This window comes from Staurois parvus, unplaced genomic scaffold (assembly GCF_062004578.1).
Source record: "Staurois parvus isolate SC_StPar_1 unplaced genomic scaffold, SC_StPar_1.0 ptg000973l, whole genome shotgun sequence".
In the NCBI taxonomy this organism is placed as follows: domain Eukaryota; kingdom Metazoa; phylum Chordata; class Amphibia; order Anura; family Ranidae; genus Staurois; species Staurois parvus.
In genome coordinates this window covers 1,059,297-1,076,719 of record NW_028318769.1, presented here as the reverse complement: position 1 = coordinate 1,076,719, position 17,423 = coordinate 1,059,297, and the positions used below count along the sequence as shown (strand labels likewise).

The 17,423-nt window shown below is 42.1% G+C and overlaps 1 protein-coding gene across 1 annotated transcript in view; it reads right to left on the bottom strand.

Annotated features, from left to right (window-relative positions):
- The window catches only part of TAPBP (TAP binding protein), a 42,913-nt gene that overhangs the window by 12,601 nt on the left and 12,889 nt on the right, over positions 1–17,423 (bottom strand). The window contains exons 2-5 of the mRNA XM_089657184.1: positions 12,622–12,810; positions 8,752–8,976; positions 4,291–4,632; positions 1,899–2,222 (exon numbers count right to left, since the gene is read on the bottom strand). Coding sequence (XP_089513310.1) covers positions 1,899–2,222; positions 4,291–4,632; positions 8,752–8,976; positions 12,622–12,810 — 1,080 coding nt within the window. The remainder of the gene's footprint in view (positions 1–1,898; positions 2,223–4,290; positions 4,633–8,751; positions 8,977–12,621; positions 12,811–17,423) is intronic.

Sequence of the window (17,423 nt, the reverse complement as noted above, 5' to 3'; positions counted from 1 at the left end):
TATGTCCGCAGTCTCCGGTCATCTCCTGTACTGTGTCCGCAGTCTCCGGTCATCTCCTGTACTGTGTCTGCAGTCTGGTCATCTCCTGTACTATGTCCGCAGTCTCTGGTCATCTCCTGTACTGTGTCTGCAGTCTGGTCATCTCCTGTACTATGTCCGCAGTCTCCGGTCATCTCCTGTACTGTGTCTGCAGTCTGGTCATCTCCTGTACTGTGTCCGCAATCTCTGGTGATCTCCTGTACTGTGTCCGTAGTCTCCGGTCATCTCCTGTACTATGTCCGCAGTCTCTGGTCATCTCCTGTACTGTGTCCGCAGTCTCTGGTCATCTCCTGTACTATCAAATAAATTAGTCCAAAAGAGAATCTTCCCTCTTTTAACAAATAATCTACCTATATATAAAACAGCAAAACTTTCCCCATATAATTATATACGTGAACTATAATTATATGGGGAAAGTTTTGCTGTTTTATATATAGGTAGATTATTTGTTAAAAGAGGGAAGATTCTCTTTTGGACTAATTTATTTGATTTTAAGCTTTCAGGGGTTGAAAGTTTTTTTCCAATTTGGAATTAGTGTAGGTTTAAGGGCTTTTTGATTTGATATCATATTCACATTGTATTTATATATATCTCCTGTACTATGTCTGTAGTCTCCGGTCATCTCCTGTACTGTGTCCGCAGTCTCTGGTCATCCCCTGTACTATGTCTGTAGTCTCTGGTCATCTCCTGTACTGTGTCCGCAATCTCTGGTCATCTCCTGTACTGTGTCCGCAGTCTTTGGTCATCCCCTGTACTATGTCTGTAGTCTCTGGTCATCTCCTGTACTGTGTCCGCAGTCTCTGGTCATCTCCTGTACTGTGTCCGCAGTCTCTGGCCATCTCCTGTACTATGTCTGTAGTCTCTGGTCATCTCCTGTACTGTGTCCGCAGTCTCTGGTCATCTCCTGTACTGTGTCCGCAGTCTCTGGTCATCTCCTGTACTGTGTCTGCAGTCTCTGGTCATCTCCTGTACTGTGTCCGCAGTCTCTGGTCATCTCCTGTACTATGTCTGCAGTCTCTGGTCATCTCCTGTACTGTGTCTGCAGTCTTTGGTCATCTCCTGTACTATGTCCGCAGTCTCTGGTCATCTCCTGTACTGTGTCCGCAGTCTCTGCTCATCTCCTGTAGTATGCCCGCAGTCTCTGCTCATCTCCTGTAGTATGCCCGCAGTCTCTGGTCATCTCCTGTAGTATATCTGCAGTCTCTGGTCATCTCCTGTACTGTGTCCGCAGTCTCTGGTCATTTCCTGTACTATGTCTGCAGTCTCTGGTCATCTCCTGTACTGTGTCCGCAGTCTCTTGTCATCTCCTGTACTGTGTCTGCAGTCTCTGCTTATCTCCTGTACTGTGTGCGCAGTCTGTGGTCATTTCCTGTACTATGTCTGCAGTCCATTAGTTCAGAATATTTTTTTTCTTGTTTTCCTCCTTTAAAATCTAGGTGCGTCTTATGGAGCAAAAAATACGGTATGTATTTGGCAGTTGTACTACCCTCCTCCAGCAGCCTGGACAGAGTGTCAATTATAAAACATGAGCATAGGCAGGAGATATTTTAGCCTCCATCGGGGGCCTAACAGCCTGGCACCAGGCTGATAGTTCTGCATTGACAAGGAGAGAAAATAAGTGATTAGCAGCACACATAGCCATCTCTGAGATGTTAGGATGCATTATTATAACAATTTAAGGGAACATATTTTAAATTATCACTATTGGCAATTCCTGATTGGTTCTCAGGTGGGCACAGATGTTAGAGGTTATATGCACAGATCTACACAGAACAACCATGATAACTATAAATTTGTTTTCTGAAGACCAGAGTTCTTCAGTGACATATCAGTCTTTGTACATATTATCTTATGTTTACCAGCAATTTGAAGCGTCTGACTTTGGGACATCACTTTCGTGGAACTGGCATGGCTGACTTGGCAGGAATAGCGTGCACCGTGGAGCTCAGGGCTAGCGTTGAAGCGTTGGTAGCCGGTGATGGTGTAGGTGCCATCTTGGTTGTGGCCATGAGTTGACAGGGAGGTTCCAGGCATTAGAGTCGGGCTTGATTCTCCTGGAAGCTGAACCAAGAAGTCCACCGAGATTTCCAGAGGGTGAAAGTGGGAGATCTCACAGAAGAGGGTCACCTCTTCACCAGGGCGGGCGAACAGCGGGGAGGGCAGAAGGGTGATCTGAGGCTTCGCTGGAGAAACAATGAAGAATGTGAATCAATGCAAGATCTATTGGGGCTCAATTATAAACACAGAGTTGTTTATAGAAACCGTTCATGTCTTTGCAACTTCAATCTGATAGAGAAAAGGTGGTCATTCAAATTTGTAATAACTCTTATTGTGTTTTAAAGCTGAATTCCAGGTATGGTTTGTATTCCACAGTTACATTGGTCCAGCTTGGACCAATGCAAGTGTACAAAATGGCATAAATGTGGGACCACCAGAGAATCACTGTAGTAGTCACCTCTACTCCAGTGATCACGGCAATCTTCAGGGTCCCATGCCACGGCAAGGCTGCCATTCAGAGAATTACTGAATGGATAACTCTGTATCATCCAGTTGCAAAAGTATTTATTGGCTACATGGAAAGTACAAGATAAGCGCCCTAACGCGTTTCGACCGTGAGGCCTTTACCACTTGCTCTCCAAAGAATTTACCCCCCTTCCTGACCAGGTGATTTTTTTTTGTGATACAGCGCTACTTTACTTTTACTGGGAATTGCACGGTCATGCAACACTGTACATAAATGAAACTTATTTCCTTTTTTCCCACAAATAGAGCTTTCTTTAGATGGTATTTGATCACCTCTGTAATTTTTATTTTTTTGCGCTATAAACAAAGAAAGACCGACATTTAAAAAAAAGAATTTTTTTAAACTATTTTTCAATATTTTTGACTTTTTGCTATAAAACATGTCCAGTAAAAAAAATTTTAAAAATCTAATTTCTTCATAAATTTAGGTCAAAATGTATTCGGCGACATGTCCTTGCTAAAAAAAAATTCCAATACGTGTAAATTAATTGGTTTACACGAAAATTATAGCGTTTACAAATGGTGGTATATATACTGGGATTTTTATTTTAATCTTTTTTTACTAGTAATGGTGGCGATCAGTGACTTATAGCAGGACTGCGGTGGCATTCTGACACTGGGGGGGGAACTGACTAACTACCACTGACATCCCCAGTGACACCAATACCGTGATAAGGCTAATAAAAAGCACTGGCTCTGTACTAATTACACTGGGCAGGAAGGGGTTAACATCTGGGGCAATCAAAGGGTTAACTGTGTGCTGTTTTACTGGGTGCCTCGTGTGTTTTAGTAGGGAGACACCCTGTACAGAGATACAAAGCAGCATGTCCATGCTCACAGGAGAGAGACCTGTGTCGTTTACACACCAGTCTCTCCCCTGTCAGCGTTCCCCGATGATCGCCGAGTGCTGGCCAGGAATCGCCGGCTGGGACCCAGTGAGACATCTCTAACCGCCAATAGTGGCACGGGTAGGGTGGCACACGTGTCGCCTACCCAGAAATGAAAATCAAGTATATATACATGATTTTGCGCAGCCCTGCTGCCCTGTAGCAGTGAAAGTGGTTAACCATAGCCTTGTAGTCGAAACGCGTAAACATATTCATGTTTTATTTACCCTGTGGCCAATAAACACTTTTGTAACTGGATGATACTGAGTTGCTGGCTGTTTATCTTTTTGAATTCCTGTATTGAGTGTGAGTGGAAGACACCACCAGCTTGAGTACTGGTTCCTCAGGTTTCTTACGGGATCCTGATGAAAGCGATGCTCTCTTTTGTATCACTCATTGTGTTCATTCAGAAAAGAAAGGGGCTGGTAAATGTGACATATAGTGCGCTTGTAGCTGCTGGTGGGAAAGGGAAGAGGGAAGCTGCCAGCACTGCGGGGGAAGAAATGACACTGGGGGGGCAATTACTGGAACTGAACCCCTGTATGGCTCCCACTGCAGCAGCTGATAGCTAGCAGGAGGGAGAGGAGAAGAGGCCAGCTTTCATCTGCTGCAGAGAGAGCCATACAGGGGATCTGGTACAGAAATTGCCCCCCCTATGCCAATTACCCTCCCTGCCCACATCCGATTCACTCAGCTTCCTGGGCCCCTCTGCTGCTTTGGGCCCCGTACAGGAGGACTGGTGGTACTCCTTTATCCACGGCCCTGCAGGCACGTCATAAAAGTAAGGTATATTATGTAACCATATATCACACATATATATCAATGTGTTTTCAGGTCTTACCTGTGACCTGGAGCTGGATATCCCTCTGTGCCCTCAGGTATGGCACGTAGATGATGCAGAGGTAGGTGCCCTCATGTGAAGTCTCAACCTTCTCCACTATGAGTGATGCGTCACCCTTGGAGTGTAAGTTGGAGAAGTTCATGACATACCCCGGGAGCTCCTCCTCAATCCTGTCACGCCATCCATCATAGGCGTAGAGGACCTCTCCTTCTCCCAAAGCACGGTGGCGCCACTCCACGGCAAAGCGACTCTGCTGTCCACGCCACAGGCCACAGGGCAAGGTCAGAGTCTTACCCAGAGGAGCATTCACCGTCACAGAGGTGGTATAGACAGCTAGAGAAACTGAGAGGAGAAGGACTGTCAGTGGAGACATGAGATTGCAATGGAGACATACGTAGATGAAAACATACAAGAGAAGGAGAAGTTCACCTTTGGGAACATGTTACATGTTCCTCCCATTTTTAGGAGTAACATGTAACACGTAACATGTTCCCAATGTTGCAGCCGCTGCTCCCTCCTCCCTATGGCAGAAGTACGGGGAGACGTTCCCCATAATATCCATCAGATTTGAAAACAGCGCGGCCGTGTGGGGCTCCGCCCACACAGCCACGTCATTCATTCACAGAGTTCCAAGAATGAACGCGCTACAAGTCCTGACAGCTGTGGAGTGCTGTGGTAGTTCATTGAATCTTCTTACACAACAAACACTTTACTCCTGCGCTAGGAAAGGACTCAGTAGACCCAATAGGAATGTTCTGGAATTTTCTGGAATATGCACTGCTTGCTGCCCTCAACAGACCGGGGTGGTCCAAATACACTGGATGCAAATGGCTCTGAGGAAGAGGTTGTGTCCTCGAAACGCGTTAGACAGTTGGTCATCCAGGGTTCCATCGTATGGACTCAGATGTTGTTTGGATCATACATCTTGTTCAGTTTGACATGCCTGTGTTAATATGTCCATTGTGAGTATGATACCTATTTTTGTTTCTTCAATAAATTATTTTAAACGATAATGCACTAGGTCGGTGCACCCTTTTTCTGTTTCTCCATTGAATCTTCTTGTCAGTATATCTGCTTGCCTGTACGTCCCATATGGGCAAACCGATATACTGACAGGTCTGCAGGAGACCTGCATGGCACCAGCGATCTGCACCACATGGAAGAAAAATATATTTGAAATATATTTTAAAAAATTTCTTCCCAAATATATTGCCATATATTTGAAATTCTACAATTTTGGCCATTTTAAATATATTTCAACTTCCTTCACAACTCCATAGGATTCCTCACGTGCCTTCCTGGAGGAAGAGAGTACATCCCCACGGGGCCAATCAGGATGAGGGTTTCATGGCTGCAGCTGATTTATCGGTGTGGAGTTCAGGAGCGGTGAGGAGATCAAGAGAAAGTTAAGAGGGCATCCTAGTGGATGACCAGGAGAGCCCATATGGAAGAAAACTATATTTTAAAAATATCCTTCCCAAACATATTGACATATATTTGAAATACTACAAAATTGGCCATATTCAATATATTTTTATATATATACTGCATGTTGAAATGCGTTTTTATTACAAAATATATGAAAAATATTTTTAAAAATACATTTCAAAATATACTGTATTTCTTTAAAAATACAATTCTACATTTTTGGAATGCATTTACAAATATATGTAAAAATATATATTAAAATGAGGTTTTTATATATATTTTTTAATTATATTTTTCAGACTTTTTTTAACATATAAAAAAAGTCATTTTAACAAATATTTTTACATATATGTGTAATTGCATTCCAAAAAATGTAGATTTGTATTTTTAAAGAAATATAGTATATTTGAAATGTATTTTTAAAAGTATTTTTCACATATGTTGTAATAAAAACGCATGTCAGCATGCTATATATATATATATATATATATATATATATATATATATATATATATACATATATATTTTGAAATATATTGTGAATATGGCCAAAATTGTAGCATTTCAAATATATGGCAATATATTTGGGAAGAATATTTTTTAATTATAGTTCAAATATATTTTTCTTCCATGTGGGGCTGATCGCAGGTGCAATGCTTTACAGGCTCCTGCAGACAGAAAATATTAACTGCACCTTTTTTTACCTGCGCAAAAAAATAAATAAAGTGAATTTATTATTTTTGTGCAAAAGGTGAACTTATCCTTTAGGCTCTAACAACTTCTGGAGCCTTTTCAGGCACTTAAATCAAGCAGATGCAAGGGTAGACTGACCATTTGGAAACTCGGGCACTGCCCGAGGGCCCGGGGTCAGTAGGGGGCCCCATGAGATGCCCCTGGTACCTGTTTCATAGGCTTTTTTGAGTTTGGGCAAGGACACAGGGGCCCCATAATCCCCTATTGCCCGGGGGCCCCATGAGTTGTTAGTCCACCCCTAGGCAGACTTGCACAATTTCCTTTCCAGTGTTTTAATTCCATAGAAATTAATGGAAAACTGCAATTTTTAAGAGTTTTCGCAAGTTTTGTCGCATGTTTTTCAGCTCCAGTGAAAAATAAAGTAAAATAAATTAAATAAATGAATTAAATAAATAAAAATAATTATACATAAATAATAAAATAACTAATATGTAATAACAGATTAAAAAATAATAATTTACCCCCTAACTCTAAAGATAAATAAAATAAAGTATTCATCATCCTTATACACGACACTGTAAGTGACAACATTATTACCTTTTAAACCGGCCCATAACAGAAATGGTCCATGGGGGGTACAAAGGTATGAAAGCTGAAATGCTTAAAGTAGCACTAATAGCAGGGTGGATAAAAATCAATGATTTTTTTTAAAAAAATCAAAAAAATCAGATTTTTTTTTTAATTTAAATCGGATTTTTTTTAGTTAAATCGGATTTTTTTTTATTTAAATCGGATTTTTTTTAGTTAAATCGGATTTTTTTTAGTTAAATCGGATTTTTTTAAATAAAATGCTTTTTGAGGAAAATATATTACCATCCAAAGGTTATTCCATCATGAAATAAAGATTAGTTTTTTAATTATGTAGAATAAGGCTGTATATGTTTTAATTTTTTTGGTAAATAAATTCCATGAATCCATTCACAAATGTCAGGCTCTTCCAGAGGTTTCTGTAAGATTATTGGGCAGTTTCTCTGCCTACAAGATATTATCACAGATGTTTGGTTTACTTTTGCAGTTCTCAAAACTGAATTTGACTCAGCGGAGATCACATGCCTCTTCTTCACAGCAAAAATGTTATAACATGAACAGAGTTAAGAAAAAGACCTTCATCCTAACTTCTACAAACCTATGAATACAGAATCAACCCCTTCAGTGCTAAGTTTCAAGAAGTTCAGTGAATAGAATAGAAACAATATTTTTCTGATTGTTTGGAGTGGAATAGATCTGCACAAGAAGAAAGTGACACTAAGTGTGAGGAGGAGGGGCTGACAGTGTGAGGAGGAAGGGGCTGACAGTGTGAGGAGGAAGGGGCTGACAGTCTAAGGTTCTTAAAATATATATATTTTGTTTAGCTGAATTAGTTACCAAACATGGATGTTTAAGCCAATCACATCTGCTGGAATGTTATTGTTTCAGTTGAATAAATCTATTTAAATTGTTATTATTAAGGTAATGATTATTTTTCTCCTTCCTAAGTACAACAGAAAAGTTGTCCAAATATGAATGATTAACCTATTAAACTGGGGATAAAAAAACTAATATGAAAAGTTATTCTAAAAATCTTCATCTACTTGTATATTAAAGTTATACCAGCAAGAATTAGTCTTTATGTAGAAAACGAGGATTTATATCAAGCCTTACTGACTAGTGATTTAAATCAAATCCACCCTAATAGCAATGGTTATAGCCCCTGTGAGCTTTTAGTTTTTTTATGCCTTCTGTGTCCCACTGGGGAGATTTTACTTCACTTCCTTTCCCATAGCCAAATACAGGAAGTGAGAGGAAATCCTGTCAAAGTGAGTGAATCCCTGGACTGGTGTCCCCATTGGAAAATTTTTCCTCTGTTCCTGTTCCGGTGACAACCCAAAATGTGGGATTTGTATTTTATTTCTGGGGTAATGGTAAACAGGAAAAATAGAGAGGGTGAATCTCCCTAATGGGGACACAGTCAGCAATAAAAACCTGACAGGGGCTCTAATCCCTTTCCCTCTCAAACAAAAACAGAAAAAAAAGTTGCCTTTAGTTATCAATAATTACATGAGCCGGTCACATCATCAATACTTGTACACCGGCCATACTGTGCTACAATGATAAATACCAATGACCTGTGAGGATTTGCGCTCTTGGTGCCTTTGTCCACCCTCCCCCATCCTATAAATGCTGAATTTTATGACATTTTTATGTTGGAAGTGGCACAGAGACTCCTCTACATTCCATGAGCTGGCATGACTTGATATTGTGCACAAAAACAGCGAAAAAACAATAAACCGTAGGCCTTACCTGCGAAATGGTCCTTCTTGTCCCCTGCTGGTCCCAGCACAGAGCTCACAGTGATCCCTTTTTTGTCATCGCTGACAGCCATGCTGTACCACGCCTTACCCAGAGATGGAGGGCTGACTTCCTCCTCGGTCAGGGAGCTCACCCACTTCAGCGGCACCTCCTGGGGTAAATGATGCGTCAGCTCGCAGGAGGAGAACTCGGAGGAAAGAAGCTGCCCAGAGGGGTCTAAGGGAGGAGAGAGGAGACATTTCAGATTTCAGAGTCATGATGCCCTTATGCACTGACAATTAACCGCTCGCCCGCCGCCCTATGGCAGAAATACTGCTACAGGGCGGCAGGGCTGCGCAAAATCACGTATATATGCACAGGATTTTGCATTTTGCGGGTAGGGGGTGCGCCACCATTGGTGGCCTCAGCTGTCGATCACAGGGTCCCGGCTGGGGAGTCACCGCCGGCACCCGGTGATTGCCGCGTTTCGTCACTTCCTGACTTCCTCATAAGGCTTGCCTTACGAGGAATTCAGGAAGTGACGAAACGCGTCAAGGGACGTGGCGTTGGACGTTGCACGATAACCGGAAGTGGCGGAGTTCTTACATTATTAATTTAGGGTAAGGGTATGCAATTCAGCCACAAGGATGTGTTCACAGAAGAGTGTGTATATAGAAGTGTACACAAAGTGATTCACTATTTCACAAATTTTTCACGATTTTGCGTGGTTTTGTGTTTGCACAAAAAAGTTCTTTAAATTGTTTTGTTTAAGTTTTTTGGATTGAAATATTTTATGATTTAACCACTTCCAGTCCGGACACTTTCACCCCCTTCTTGTCCAGGCCAATTTTCAGCTTTCAGCGCTATCACACTTTGAATGACAATTGCGCGGTCATGCAACACTGTACCCATATGAATTTTTTTGCATTTTTTTGAGACGGATAAAGCTTTATTTTGGTGGTATTTATTCACCGCTGGGATTTAAATTTTTTTTGCTATGTAAATGAAAGACCAAACATTTTGAAAAAAAAATGTTTTTCTTAGAAAATTTAGCAAATAAATAAAATGTCATCATAAATCTTGACCAAAATTTATTCCGCTATCTTTTTAGTAAAAAAAAAAAATAACCCAAATTAGTTTATAACCAAAAATTATAATTTTTTGAAAATTTTTTTACATTTTTATTTTATTTTTTTATATTATTAGTTATGCTTTTTTGTTACATACTGTCACCCTAGCAGTACAGCGTCACCATGGTGACACTGTACTACTTGTGGGGGGTGATGAAGATTTTTTTTTTTTTTTACACTGATTGCTTTTACACCTATAAAGGCTATAAAAGCAATCATTTCTTCTTCTCTCTGGCTGCATTCTTGCAGCCATTGAGAAATACTGTGTGAGTTGTGATTGGTCACAGCTTGTCACATGGTACAAGGCTGTTGTGAATAGCCTTGTACCATGTGACCTCTGTGATCATTCACAGATTTCAAACGTAGTAAGCAATGATGTCAGAAGTGACATCTTGCTTACTACTCTGCATGTGATCACTGATTGGCCAATCAGTGATCACATGATTGGGACCTCACAGAGAGGTCCTGTACGACGATCGGTGTTCCATTGTGTCCGGAGGACACAGCGGGCACCGGATTGCGGCGCTGCACGCTTCCAGGGAGCACGCGCAAGCAGGGGACGGGGAGGCCGTTTATATACAACGGCCAGACGGGAGGTGGTTGATCACTGATATATTGAGGGTAATACACTATCTAGTTAATTTCTTTTTGGAGGTACACGGCATTCTTGGAGATACACGGTGATTATGGATCAAAACTTGGATGAATAATTTTAGTTTTTTTTTTATATATTTTCCTTGACACTAAAAAGGTTTATTATTTATATCTCCCCCTTCTGTCCAAGTCCCCAATGCAGCTGGGGATATTGCAGAGCAGTGTTGGCAGCTCCGCACATGCTCAGTTTGCAGTGATCTATGCTGAGCATTTTCCTCCCTATCACATCTGAGCAGCCTATGAGACTACAGAGTCACACATGTGGGCGTATACACAGTGGTAAATAACGGCCCACTCCTGCCATTCTCCATGCCCATGAACCAGTTATACGCAATAGAGGAGGTATGTTACATCTTGATTGATGGAAGCTTCACCTCCATCTTATTCTAAGACACAAGCTGGAGGGGCATGACACAGCCTGTGATTAGCAGGAATCCACCCACACCATGTTATTGCCAAAAAATAATAAAGATTTGATTTCAAATATATATTTGTATGACAATTCAAAACAGTTTATTGATAATAATTATGTATTTTTCCTCCGTATTTAAAAAGCTTTTTTTTTCTTTATTATGAACATGTGACCAGCAGCAGAGGACTAGAAGGTCCACCTGCCACTGTTTCCCTGCAGACAGGCTGGGAAAGAGCTGGGGTCATGTGATAGCTGTATATCGATCAGAAAAATACTTAATTTTTTTTAATAAATATAATTACGTGGCCATTATCCACATACAGAAATAAAAGGGACAATGTCAATTGAACAGTGTGTGTATGGTATCACTTTAAAGTGGAACTTCGCTCTCTCAATCAACATGAACTATTTATAATCCTTATGCTGGTAGCATTAGTAATTAGATGGGAAAGTAGATCAGATTTACTTGTTTTTTTTAATATTTCTTCAGTTCCTTCCTGGTTTCCATGCCTAGGCAATTGATGTCATACATCCCAGGAGTCTTCAGGAGGGAAGGGAGGGTTCTCAGCTCAGCCTATGCCTAAGCTAAGGGCAGATGGATTCCTGGAAGTAATTGCTACATGAATCATCTGCCCTTACTCAAGATGGCCACTGACAGAAATGCCAGGGGGAGTTTTTCAAAGTGATTTCTCAGCAAAATAAAGCCTTTAGACATGGATGGATGTGGGAGTTTGCTTTGAATATTAAAAATGAATTCTATAGCATTTTTAATTTTTGATGCTCAGATGCAGTGCAGTTCTACTTTAAGGGTCCTTTCACACGGGCGTTCCGTTTCTTTTCTTCAGTTCAGTCACATTTTTTTCAAAGAAAACACGGATGAGTTTACATCCATTTTTTCATCCATTTACATCTGTTTTTCACCTGTTTAGATCCGTTTACATCTGTTTACATCCATTTTCATCTGTTTACATCTGTTTTTCAGCTGTTTAGATCCGTTTACATCTGTTTACATCCATTTTCATCTGTTTACATCTGTTTTCATCCATTTAGATTCATTTTCATCTGTTTAGATCCATTTACATCTGTTTTTCATCCATTTACATCTGTTTAGATCTGTGTACATCTGTTTTTTATCCATTTACATCTGTTTTTCAGCTGTTTAGATCCTTTTACATCTGTTTTTCATCTGTTTACATCCGGTTTCATCCGTTTAGATCCGTTTACATCTGTTTTTCATCCATGTACATCTGTTTTCATCCATTTAGATCTGTTTACATTCATTTTCATCTGTTTAGATCCATTTACATGTTTTTCTTCTGTTTACATCTGTTTTTCATCCATTTACATCTGTTTTTAAGCTGTTTAGATCCTTTTACATCTGTTTTTCATCTGTTTACATCCGGTTTCATCCGTTTAGATCCGTTTACATACGGAACGCCCGTGTGAAAGGGCCTTAGGACTCTCCGTGCATTATTGGATGGCTGGCCTCATCTCCAGTTGTCATGGGCTAGGTCATTTAATAAGGGAATTGGCGGTGGATGAAGTAGAGTAACCCATAGCAACCAGCAGTGTATCTTTACTCACAGCACCGTCAGCACTTGCAGCATTGCAGTAAACAAAAACAAATGGTTGCCGTGGGTTACTGACACTTACTTCATTAGTGATTGGAGCACCGCAACCTCTCACCTGACACATGGAAGACCAGGGTGCCGGGTTCAGGGGTCACTGGAGGTTCTGGCGTCAGCCCGGTGGAATCGCTGAACACTAGCAGGACAGGCGTCTGACGGATACTGCGGGGTGAGCCCACCTCTTCCACCAACCAGCAGGACGGAGGATCGGCCCCCATGGCAGGAAATGGCCCAAGCAGGATGACCGCTGCAAGAAAGAACAAATGACAGAAAGAAGTGGTGAGGTGTGAGAGCGCAGTGCACAGAGGACACAGTTCGTGATGGGCCGAACACCCGCCCCCCGTTCGGTTTGCGGACGAACATTCAAACATAACGTAAGTTCGACCGCAAAATTCGAACAAAGGGGACCATTCACTAAGCGGTATCTTACCTGAGTATGTGGTAAGATACCGCACAGCTACCCCCCACGGTCCCCCGCTGACAGCTGAATGTAAATCGAACTGTCGGCATTGCCTGACAATTGAAAAATTTAAAAAAACACATATTGGGGTCCCCCCCAATCCATAGCCCTTTGGGTCTGGTATGGATTTTGAGGGGAACCCCCATGCCAAAATTAAAATGGAGTGCCCGCCCCCCTCAAATCCATACCAGACCCTTATCTGAGCATGCAACCCGGCAGGTCAGGAAAGTGGGGACAAGCGAGCGCCCCCCCCTCCTGAACCATACTAGGCCACATGCCCTCAACATGGGGGGTGCTCTGAAGCAGTGGTACACCCCCCTCAAAGCACCTTGTCCCCATGTTGATGGGGACAAGGGTCTCTTCCCCACAACCCTGGCCGGTGATTGTGGGTAGTCTGCAGGCAGGGAGCTTATCGGAATCTGGAAGCTCCCCCAGATCCCAGCCCCCCCCATGTGAATGAGTATGGGGTACATGGTACCGCTACTCATTCACAAAAAAAAAAATGTAGTGTAAAAAAAGAGAGAAGACAGTCTTTGACAAGTTTTTTAGTAAAAAGGCCGACCCGAAAAAAAAACAAAAATGCTGCGCTCTCCACGCGGGCTCCCAGCCAACTGACAGCTGCACCAGGCTGGAAGTTCTTAACCAGTTGCCAGATGGCGGCTGGGCGAACAGCTCGTCACTCCGGGTGGACACCTTATGGCGTCCTTTTAGGAACGTGCATTGCACGTGCCCGCAGGGCCACGCTGCGGCGCAATCTGTCACCGGCCCTGTACCTCGGACACGGCCGATGACAGATCTGTGTACCGGCCCCGTTGTCAGTAGCCTGTGACCTGCTGTGACCAATCACAGCAGGTCACATGACAGTTGTATACAATGGATGGCTTCCTTTCATACCATCCATTGTATACTAGTGTGTCTAGCTATGAATGGTCACAGCGATCACATGCACAAGCTGGGCCAATCACAGCCCAGCTGTGTCATGTGATTAGCGGTAGGCCAAATCACAGCTATTCACAAAAACAAAACCCTGAATGAATCGATGTCATTCAGGTAAATGCTTGCTTATAGCAAAGTAATTCTTTGCTATAAGCAAATTGTGTAAAAAAAAAAAAAATACTGATCACTTCCCCAGAGTAGTACAATGTTACTATGGTAACTAAGCGTCATTTCTGTCTGCTGCCTTGTTCCCCTGCTATCAGTCATTTCTGTATGCTGCCTTGTTCTCCTGCTATCAGTCATTTCTGTCTGCTGCCTGGTTCCCCTGCTATCAGTCATTTCTGTCTGCTGCCTTGTTCCCCTGCTATCAGTCATTTCTGTCTGCTGCCTTGTTCCCCTGCTATCAGTCATTTCTGTCTGCTGCCTGGTTCCCCTGCTATCAGTCATTTCTGTCTGCTGCCTTGTTCCCCTGCTATCAGTCATTTCTGTCTGCTGCCTTGTTCCCCTGCTATCAGTCATTTCTGTCTGCTGCCTTGTTCCCCTGCTATCAGTCATTTCTGTCTGCTGCCTTGTTCCCCTGCTATCAGTCATTTCTGACAAGTTTTCTTGACACCAAGAGAAAAATGGTGACAGGGGAGGGACCTCCTGCTGATTGACAGCCTCAGCTCTGTTCCTGTGTGCTGTGTGAAAGGGGGGGGGGGGGGTCTTCCTTCCAATCAGCTCTCAGAGCTCTCCTCACTGAGCTCTGCAGAGTGTAATTTCAGATCTCTGTCCTTTTTTTTTGGTCTCTCAGACAAGCTTTATAAATTCAGCACTTTGAACAGATGCAGCAAAGAGCTGACTGCAGATAAAAAGGTACAACTCATGTAGGGGGATTTGTTTCATCTCCGTGTATTACATGAGGCCAGTCACTTCACTGTTATTTATTTATCCTTTTTTTTGGTTGCAGTAGGTCAACCAGACTAACTAACTCCTTAACTATGTAAGGGTTCATCTAATTACATCTAAAAACATAAACTACAAAGTCTTACAGTTTGTTTTCTTAAAAAAAAAAACAAAAAAAAAAAACCCTTTAAATTCTTACGATATGTCTGTTTGTTAATTACAGGAATTCGTATGTATGAGCAATTTCTTTTCTTATATCATACCATTTGTCTTTGATACTATTTGTACTTTGAAAATCTTCAATAAAAACTATTGGACAAATTAAAATTATAATAAAGAAAAAAAAACAAAAAAAAAAACCACAGCCTGAGTAGAAAAGTCTGTCCCCTGCCAGCATGCTTTAGAGAAGTACCCTTGCTTGGTGTGCATAAGCAGCGGTCTCACTGCAGTGGTCCAACACACCCCCTGCTCAGGCCTTCAGTGAGCTCAGAGAAAACCTAAGGCCGGAAATACATGGGTCGATTTTCGAACACTTTTTCATTCAAAAATCGGACCTAAGAATAATTAGCCGATTTTCGCTCTGTTAGTGGGGCAATGGCACTGGCCGATTATCGTGGTTCCTCCCCATTTCGTTTATCAGGCATGCTGAAAAATTCATGAAAAATGACCAAATTTCGAAATTGGTGGCACCATTACAGAACAAATTGTTCACAATTTGACCCATGTATGGCCTGCTTAACCTGTGCAGAGAGACCACTGCTTTGATGCTGCGATGAAGGGGACAGCGGACCACACAGGTATGGGGGTTTTGGGCGCTCACCCCTGTGATGGTGGGGATGAGCAGCAACGACGAGGAGTGTCTGAGCAACGCCCTAGAAACAAGGCAGAACAGGACGAGGCCATCTCCGGGAATTTTTGGCTAGACTTCAGGAGGTGTGTAAATGGCCGACACCTATAACAAGGGCATTGTCCAACTTCAGTCAAAGCTGCATAGACTTATCCACTTAGTGCTCTGGACTGAGACAAGCACACACTATACAGGGATGTGCTTTGTTCATATTTCATGTCTGAGGTTTACAACCACTTTAACCACTTGACCTCCAGAGGGTTTACCCCCCTTTATGACCAGGCCTCTTTTTGCTACTCGGCGCTGCACTAATTCAACTGATAATTGCGCGGTCATGCAATGCTGCACCCAAACGAAATTTACGTCCTTTTTTTCACACAAATAGAGCTTTCTTTTGGTGGTATTTGATCACCTGTGCGCTTTTTATTTTTCACGCTATAAACAAAAAAAGGCCAAAAATTTTGAAGAAAAACAATATTTTTTACTTTCAGCTATAAAAAATATATAGTAAACTCAAAGTTGGTTATAAATTTAGGCCAAAATGTATTCTGCTCCATGTTTTTGGTAGAAAAAATCCCAATAAGTGTATATTGATTGCTTTGTGTGGAAGTTATAGCGTCTACAAACTATGGTATAGATACTGCAATTTACGCCATTTTTCTGCTATACAGCGCTGTGCTAGTTTAATGGACAATTGCGCGGTCATGCAATACTGTACATAAATGAAATTTACATAGTTTTTTTCCCCACAAATTGAGCTTTCTTTTGGTGGTATTTGATTGCCTGTGCGGTTTTTATTTCTTGTGCTATAAAAAAAAAGGCTGACAATTTTGAGGAAAAAAAAAACAATATTTTGGACTTTTTGCTATAAAACATGTCCAGTAAAAAAAAATGCAAAAATCAAATTTAGTCATAAATTTCTGCCAAAATGCATTCTGCGACATGTCTTTGCTAAAAAAAAACCCAATACGTGTAAATTAATTGGTTTACGTGAAAGTTACAGCGTTTACAAATGGCGGGAAAGATACTGGGATTTTTAGGGTTTTTTTTATACTAATAATGGCGGAGATCAGCGAATTATGGCGGTGATCAGGGACTTATGGCGGGACTGCGGGACTGCGGCGGACATTCTGACATTGGGGGGTACTTACTTGGGGTCACTGACATCCCCAAAAACACTAATACAGTGATCAGTGCAAAAAAAAAAAAAACTGACACTGTACTAATGGCAATGGGGAGGAAGGGGTTAACTTTATTTTGCAGGGAAGGGTTATAGGAGTGAGGGGAGTGTTTTACTAGGGGGCGGGGGTGTGTACTGGGCGGGACAAGGCTGATCGAGAAAGAAAAACTGTTCTTTCTCGATCAGCTCATCCTCGAGCTGACAGGGAAGTGACAGCTCTCTGTCACTGTTTGCCAACGATCGCTGGGAAACAGCCACTAAGGAATGGCTGTGACCCGGCGACTCACATCTGCGGTGGTGATCGGCGGGACAGATAGGGCGGCGGCACGCCTCGCGCGCGCCCCCTATTTGTTTACAAAACACACGTTTTAAAACGTGGTTTTGCCTGCGAGTGCCGCCCTGTCGCCGTATATCTACAGTGGCTGGGCGGCATGTGGTTAACCTGTGCAGAGAGACCACTGCTTTGATGCTGCGATAAAGGGGACAGTGGACCACACATGTATGGGGGTTTTGGGTGCTCACCCCTGTGATGGTGGGGATGAGCAGCAATGG